The 8,861-nt window shown below is 35.1% G+C and overlaps 1 protein-coding gene across 1 annotated transcript; it reads right to left on the bottom strand.

The window, feature by feature from the left end:
- Positions 1-1,057: 1,057 nt before the first annotated feature.
- LOC127689483 (olfactory receptor 5B2-like) lies at positions 1,058-1,987 on the bottom strand. The gene has a single exon (XM_052189201.1). It carries the CDS (start codon positions 1,985-1,987, stop codon positions 1,058-1,060), a length of 930 nt encoding a protein of 309 aa, XP_052045161.1.
- Positions 1,988-8,861: the final 6,874 nt, after the last annotated feature.

The following is an 8,861-nucleotide window of genomic DNA, read 5'->3' as shown; positions in this document are numbered from 1 at the left end:
GCAAGATGTCCATTTTTACTATATTAGCCCTACAAATCCATGAGCAGAAACATATAATTTCAATTAATTCTTGATTATGTTTTTACTTGAAACATATCAACACAGAAAAATAAATATTGCACAAATATTGCATTTATATAAATCCAATGAGATGTTAGATTATCATCACTATGTTAATGACAAAACACAAATCACCAAAATCAATTTATGGAAGAAATAGTTTGTTTGGTAGTACAATTTCAGAGGGATAGGAATCAATCATGTCAGCAGAGTTAGCAACAAGACCCAGGCATTGTGGAAGGAGATGGAGGCAGAAAGATCGCATATTCAACCACAAACATTAGGGAGAAGGATAATGGTAATGCGTAAAAGGCTATAAAGACTCAAAAGCCTGTATCTTCCCTAGTAAGGCTTTACTACCTAAAACTCTTCAAGAAACACCACCATCTGGTGATCAAGTGTTTATATAGGTGAGCATATGGGAGACATTTCTCATTCAAAATGTCATATTTACCAAATGATTTAGTCAATTTTTAAAGTTATCCTCAGAATCAGTATTAATAGGATATAATATACCTGGACAAATAGCAGGTATTTATTGTGGGCATTGGCTCATGCTATACAGAGGTTGGAATGTACCACCATATCCTGCCTTTAAGCTTGAGAATAAGGGAAGCTGGTGATTAATGCAATCTGTCTTAGATTTGAAGAACAGCGTCAAGAAATTAGATTATAGCAAATATCTACTCTTCTTTGAATAGATTTTAAGGATTTTTGTGGTAACCTGGCTGTTTTTCTATCATCCCACTGATCCTAAAATTTGATGAAACTAATGAATGTCTCATTTGAAAAGAGTCAGGTACAGATCATCAGTTCTGATGTCTGAGAGTGAGAGGAGATGAATGCTCAGGCAAAGTGTGCCATGGACAGGCCTAGTTGGGTCTCCTCTCATGGGAGAAGCAGGGTCCACATAGGGAGGAGATCTGAGAAGAATGAAGTTACAAACTGCACCATACAAAAGTTTTCTCTTTTTTGCACATGAATGCATTCTTCAACCTTAATAATGTAGTATCCACTTTATAAATGCATTTTTCACCTCCTTGTTTCTCAGGCTGTAGACTAGAGGATTCAGCATGGGAATGACCATGGTGTAGAATACAGATGTAAGTTTGTCGGTGTCCATGGAATGACTGGAGCTGGGCTGTAAGTACATAAATATAACAGTTCCATAGAAAATGGACACTGCAGTGAAGTGGGAAGTACAGGTGGCTATAGCTTTATGATGTCCTGAAGGTGAGTGCATCTTTAAGATGGTGACAAAAATTAACATGTAAGATGTACAGATAACTATCAGAGCAAAAAACACATCTAAACTTTCAATGTAAAGAAGAACAAGTTCCCTAACTTGATTATCAAAACAAGTGATAGCCATTATTGCAGGAACATCACAAAAAAAATCATGGATCACGTTGGACTTGCAGAAGGATAAAGTGAATATGTCTGCCACATGTATGGAGGCGCTCATGAAACTGATGACATATGAGCCAGTGATGAGCCATGTACACATACTTGCAGTCATGATGGTGGTATAGTGTAGGGGCTTACACACTGCTGCATAGCGATCATAGGCCATGGAGGCCAACAGATAATTCTCCACAGTAGCAAAGGCTCCAAAAAAGAACATCTGAGCAGCACAATCATTGTAAGAAATAATCTTGTCTCCACCAAGAAGCTCAGTCATGACTGTGGGTGTGACAGCTGAAGAGTAACAGAAATCCACCAGAGAAAGATTACCAAGGAAAATGTACATGGGAGTGTGGAGCCGAAAGTCCAGGACAATCAGCAGGATCATCCCTAGGTTTCCCACCAGGGTGATGGTGTAGATGAGAAGGAAGATGATAAAAAGGGGAAGCTGCAGGCCTGGGTCATTGGTGAGTCCCAGCAGAATGAACTGTGCCACTTCTGTCCTGTTCTTCATTATTGTCATCTTATAATCACTATATTCTCCATAGCAATGGAAAAGAGAAATATTATAACTTGAAAATTTCATGGAACTTAAAAATATAAAGTATATTCTTTTTTGCCAGCTAATTTGGAGAAGTTTAAGAAATTGTTATTGAAAATAGCAGTCATCATAAACTTATAAAAATAGATCAAAAGATGCAAACCTAAAAATTGATATTCTATTTGAGAAAGACAAATAACATAAAGCATATAAATACAGCATTTTGCAAAATAAGAATGAAGAAATACGCAATATAAAGCTAGGTGACACAGATATAAAAGTAGGACTTTATAGATTACACATTTCTAATAAGTTCTAGGAGCAATTGGTGGCCCAGAAACATTCTTACTGTAAAATGAAATAAAAGTAAAATGAAACAAAAGTATAATTTTCAGGTACATGAGATCAGTGTTGCCATCAAATTGAGAACAATATGTAAAGCAGATAACTAAAAGAAAATAGAGTAATCTCTGAAGATAAAAACATTAATTTATCATTTCTGATTGTAAGATGGGACCACTTATATTTGCACCTGTAAATGAAAATGCTATCTCAAGGGTGGAGAAATGGCTTAGTTGGAGATTGTAAGTGTTCTTCCATAGGTCCTGAGTTTAAGTCACAGAACCCATACATCACAACCTCTGTAATAAGATGTGATTCCCTCTTCTGGCATGCATGAAGACAAAATACTCATATTAAATAAGAAAAAAATTAAAAAGGAAAAAGCTATTCCAAAGTTTTGATAAGACTACTGTTCATGCTAAAATTATATGATGTCTTTTAGTGACCAAGAACCAGAGACTATAGTCCAGAAACTTATGGTAAATCCAGATACTATGGTCGAATGGAAGTAGGGAAAAAGTAACAATAAAGTGCCTCCTAGTGAAACCCTTCCATACTAATAGCAGGCGTCTTATTCAGTGATCATCAGAGAGGCTTCCTCCTGTAGCAAAGGAAAACAAATACAGTCCCACAGACAGAAATTAAACACACACACACACACACACACACACACACACACACACACGCACACGCACACGCACACGCACACGCACACGCACACACACGCGCATGCACACACACACACACAGAGTTCTGGGAACCTGACAAGGGGGGTTGGAACCAGAGGGAGTCTGGGAACTCTATAGTCTTTAGAAAATGGTTTTTCATACAATATATTTTGATCATATTTTTTCCTTTTTCTCAGTTACTTTCAGGTCCTATCCAATTCTCTTTAGCTATGCCAACTAGTTCTTTTGCATTGCAGGAAATCAGCATGTGGTTTAGAAATAACTTCAGGATCTTCTGGAAGTGACATGCCCAGTTTTCTGAGGAACCGCCAGACTGATTTCCAGAGTGGTTGTACCAATTTGCAACCCCACCTGCAGTGGAGGAGTGTTCCCCTTTCTCCACATCCTCGCCAACACCTGCTGTCTCCTGAATTTTTAATCTTAGCCATTATGACTGGTGTAAGGTGAAATCTCAGGGTTGTTTTGATTTGCATTTCCCTAATGACTAATGAAGTTGAGCATTTTTTAAGATGCTTCTCCACCATCCGAAGTTCTTCAGGTGAGAATTCTTTGTTTAACTCTGTACCCCATTTTTTAATAGGGTTATTTGGTTTTCTGGGGTTAACTTCTTGAGTTCTTTGTATATATTGGATATTAGACCTCTATCTGATGTAGGGTTGGTGAAGATCTTTTTCCAATTTGTTGGCTGCCGATTTGTCCTTTTGATGGTGTCCTTTACCTAGAGGATTCCCCAGCATGTAATAAGGATACATGCTCCACTATGTTCATAGCAGCCCTATTTATAATAGCCAGAAGCTGGAAAGAACCCAGGTATCCCTCAACAGAAGAATGGATGCAAAGTATGTGGTATATATACACAATGGAGTACTATTCAGCCATTAGAAACAATGAATTTATGAAATTCTTAGGCAAATGGATGGAGCTGGAGAACATCATACTAAGTGAGGTAACCCAGTCTCAAAAGATCAATCATGGTATGCACTCACTAATAAGTGGTTATTAACCTAGAAAACTGGCATACCCAAAACATAATCCACACATCAAATGAGGTCCAAGAAATATGGAGGAGTTGCCCCTTGTTCTGAAAAGACTCAGTGTAGCAGTATAGGGCAAAACCAGAACAGGAAAGTGGGAAGGGGTGGGTGGGAGAACAGGGGGAGGGAAGGGGGCTTATGGGACTTTTGGGAAGTGGGGGGCCAGAAAAGGGGAAATCATTTGAAATGTAAATAAAAAATATATTGAATAAAAAAGAAATAACTTCAGTGAATCAACTACACACAAATCATATTGAAGGGATCTTAACAGAATTCAAAATTTCAAAATTTTATGTTTTTTTAAACTGTGATGTAAATAACTTAATAAATAATCATTATGACGTGTATGAATAATTCTGTCCACAAATTCATGCTACATTATTTGATCATACAAAATACATCATTATTTCAGTGAAACTCAACACTTCCTTTCCTCTCACCTGTCAAGAACTACAACTGACTTTTTTGATCTGTGGCTTCTCTATTGTCTATTACCAATATCTTATAGACTGTGCCACGTTCTGATCCCATGCTTTTGAGGTTATATCTCTTTATATTCTTAGATAAAATTGAATTTAAACAAACTCACTCTTTTGGTTCAAACACACCAAAAATTTTGGAGTTTCATAGATAGCTATAAAGTAGTTGATTAGGCAGCAATTTAATCTCTTCTGCCACATATTTCTTCATTTGGTGGTGAAAGAAAGAAAACCATGAAATCTAGAACACAAGATCATACCTTCTTTAATACAAACACTATCCAAAACATTTTCATTTCATGTATGTATGTATGTATGTATGTATGTATGTATGTATGTATGTATATATATGTATATATATACATATTTTAATCAGCATATATATTACTAAATCCATAAACATTTAAGTGGGTTGAAGATAATCTAATGGGATATATCATAGCAACCTCACAGGAACTGATGTGGATAGCTTGTGGGGGAAGTGTACTCAACCTGTAGTGTCAGTTCTGAACAATGTTATGCCATCATATTTAGTAGACATAGAGCAGAGTTTCTTGGGAGAGATAAGTGCCTATCTAACCTCCTATTTCTCTCCTAAGAGTCATTGGTACTAGTATAACTTTCATAAAGATCTTATTTCATTCAACTTTTAAGACATAAATGATAGCTACTTTCAGATACTATTGGGAGAAATAAACATAAATCAAAGTCAATAAATTGTTATTGTTAACTACAGTTTATTAAGTGGTAGCTGTACTGTTATTGTCAGTATGAGGTGATGATCTTTAAGTTTGATTAATGTAGGTTATGCTAAATTCAAGAATTTAGCCTTAAGAATTATAGAAGCTTTGGTCCCTTAATTTTTCTCTATTCCATATTAGGTCACTGAAATTATCTGAGATCTCATGGGCTTCTTAGACTATTCTTATGACCTACCCATAACTGCTGTCCCTATATCCTGCAGCATTTTTCTTTGCTATTTTTAAAGTATTTTAAACTATTGCATTTATTTTAGCCCCCTTTTTTCACTATAGTCAAATAATTTTTCAAATTAAAAATAAAGATAAGCTTAATTGTATATCTAGAATTAATGTTTTTCAATTTCAGCAATGGCTCACTTACTTTACAAAGTACAAGAATAACATCTTTTCTGTATCATGCTTGTAGTTGAAAATGAGGCAATAAATTTGACAGAAAGCAAAGAGAGTATATGGAAGAATTTAGAGGGAGAAAAGATAAGGAGAAGACTATATATTATATTTTAATCTCAAAAATAAAATAATCATTAAAAACAAAAGTAGCCTGACTTGGTATATTATTTTACTTATGATGTATTTAATATAATATAAATGTCAATACATAATTTTGCAGTGAATCCTTTATAGAAATAAGACCTTTATTAAAGATTAATGTCAATGTCCCAGAAATAAGCCTGGCTTTAGCTGTGTAAAGCGAGAATGCAGGCCATATTCCTGGGTTCCTTCTTAGAGGTCAGTGTTTCCAAAATGTCAGCTTCTTTCTAGACCAAATGCCTTTTGCTACAAAAAGAGAATTTAATAGTAATGTAATTTAATTTTTTCTTAGAAACAAGTGCTTAGGATAAAAGAACCCATTTTCATTAAATCTCACCTTTTCTCATATTCCTTTCTTGGCTAAACCAAGTCATGGTGACCAAGCCTTGTTCTCACTTTATTGGCCACTTGCAACTTCACAGATTCTTTAGTTGGTAACTTCCATGTTGAAAAGTATTTTATTTGAATGGATTTTTTTGTGAAATAATACTATTTTATCATTTTTACTTTTATTTATTTCTTTCTCATATAATACATCCTGATTACTCTTCTCAGTTACATGTTACATACTACCTCTTTCCCAAAGCCATTGTTTCTGTGTTTCCCTTCAGAAAATCGATATAAACTGAATATAGCACAAGTTACAGTAAGACTAGGCATATATCCACATATCAAGACTGAACAATTCGACTCCATCATGAAACAAGTTATCATCTTAGGGCATAAGGAGATAAGGTTTAGCATATATTATAAGGATTAATATATGAGTAATATGTGTGTAAGTGTTGTAGTAAGATAAGTGTTATACTTTATCAACAAGAAAGTGGAGTATTTGAGAAATGTATTGCTCTAAAATTATACAAATTCCTTGATGGGAAAAAGTCTCTAGATTCAGTAATTGAATACATTTCTTAATAATAAGCTTGAGGTAGAGGCAAAAAGTATTGGATTGCAGGTTAAAGCATTTTAGGAATATTGCCCTATTTCAAGATGGATCATTTTTCTTCTTTACATATTTGTTTGTATTTTGTAACTTCCATTGAGATGAAAATATATACAGAACATGATAAGGCCACCACATACTAATCAAAGTGTCATCTTTCTTAGTCTTTGTTTATATTTTTTGGGGATAGACTAATCCTGGTGAATAAATCACCAAGTCTCTGTAGTGAATATTGTTACATTTACAAATGCTTCAGACTCACATTTGTTGGATCATCCACATAAAGCAGGTTTGAGAACACTTTTATCTTTTCAAGAAATTCATAACAGATCCATATCACCTTCTGCTTCTATTTGTACTATTTTTTACTCTAGTATTTATGCAATATAGATACTTATCAGATTTTGTTTATGTAATATAGATACTTATCAGATTTCTATAACAGAAAGAATATTCATCATACAGTAGTCAGTCCAAAATCATGAACTCATGACAGAATGTTGGATAGGTTCCTTCTGAGGAGCATTTTCACCTAACAGTCAAAAGTTTCAACTTTAGTGAGGCAGAAGGAAAATAAGTAAAAACATATTTATATAAGCCAAGTTCTAAATTTATCATTCATTTTCTATACCCTTGTAAGAGTTACTTACTTCTTTCATATTTGTACAGTTAACACAGTAAAAAAAATTACATCTCTCACTCAATTCTCATGTTCTGTCTATAAATGACAAACTACCTTAACCCATAGCATATCATTTGAAGGTCATTAAATGTGATTTTCATATTTAGCTGTTCACCTTAATTCTGTTTGCAGGTTGATAGCAAATTCTGATGCAAGAGTGACTGCCTTTCAAAGGAATGAAGGACATTCAATGGGTACAGCATGTCCTTTCTACAGTGAGATGCTGTAGAGTTAGCCTGGTATTTGGGGGTAGAGATTTGTAGACTTGGAGATCTCTGGGGATGTGCCCTATGGTAATTCCTTTGAAATTTCCTTTTCATCTTCCCAAGATGCTTTTCATCTTGCACTCCTAGGGAAGAAACTATTATTGGTCTTTAGGGATCAAGCTGGTTTCAATTTTATATAATTTGTAATTTGTAAATAGTAAATTCATGAATTTATTCATTTTCACTCTCAAATGTGAAAATCATTAATTGTACATACTCCTGTGGTATGGTATCATGAGATGATTTTGTAGACACATGCTCTGTTTAAAGTTAAAAGTCAGGCTAAGCATCTTTGTCTCCTGAAATATTTATTATACATTTCTTTTTTCTTTTTTTATTCTATATATTTATTTACATTTCAAATGACTTCCTCTTTTCTGGCCCCCACTCCCTGAAAGTCCCATAAGCCCCCTTCCCTCCTCCTTTTCTACCATCAACCCCTTCCCACTTCCCCGTTCTGGTTTTGCCCTATACTGCTACACTGAGTCTTTTCAGAACAGGGGGCCACCCTTCCATTCTTCTTGTACCTCATTTGATGTGTGGATTATGTTTTTGGTATTCTAGTTTTCTAGGTTAATAACCACTTAGTGAGTGCATACCATGATTGATCTTTTGAGACTGGGTTACCTCACTTAGTATGATGTTCTCCAACTCCATCCATTTGCCTAAGAATTTCATGAATTCATTGTTTCTAATGGCTGAATAGTACTCCATTGTGTATATATACCACATTTTTTTGCATCCATTCTTCTGTTAAGGGATAGCTGGTTTCTTTACAGCTTCTGGCTATTATAAATAGGGCTACTATGAATATAGTGGAGCATGTATCCTTATTACATACTGGGGAATCCTCTGGGTATATGCCCAGGAGTGGTATAGCAGGATCTTCTGGAAGTGACATGCCCAGCTGAGGAACCGCCAGACTGATTTTCAGAGTGGTTGTGACAATTTGCAACCCTACCAGCAATCGAGGAGTGTTCCTCTTTCTCCACATCCTCACCAACACCTGCTGTCTCCTGAATTTTTAGTCTGAGCCATTCTGACTGGTGTAAGGTGAAATCTCAGGGTTGTTTTGATTTTAATTTCCCTAATGACTAATGAAGTTGAACAAAGTTTCTGTAAGGCAAAG

This window comes from Apodemus sylvaticus, chromosome 1 (genome assembly GCF_947179515.1).
Source record: "Apodemus sylvaticus chromosome 1, mApoSyl1.1, whole genome shotgun sequence".
NCBI classification, from domain to species: domain Eukaryota; kingdom Metazoa; phylum Chordata; class Mammalia; order Rodentia; family Muridae; genus Apodemus; species Apodemus sylvaticus.
Note: the sequence above shows the minus strand (reverse complement) of the source record. Positions and strands in the feature narration are given on the sequence as shown.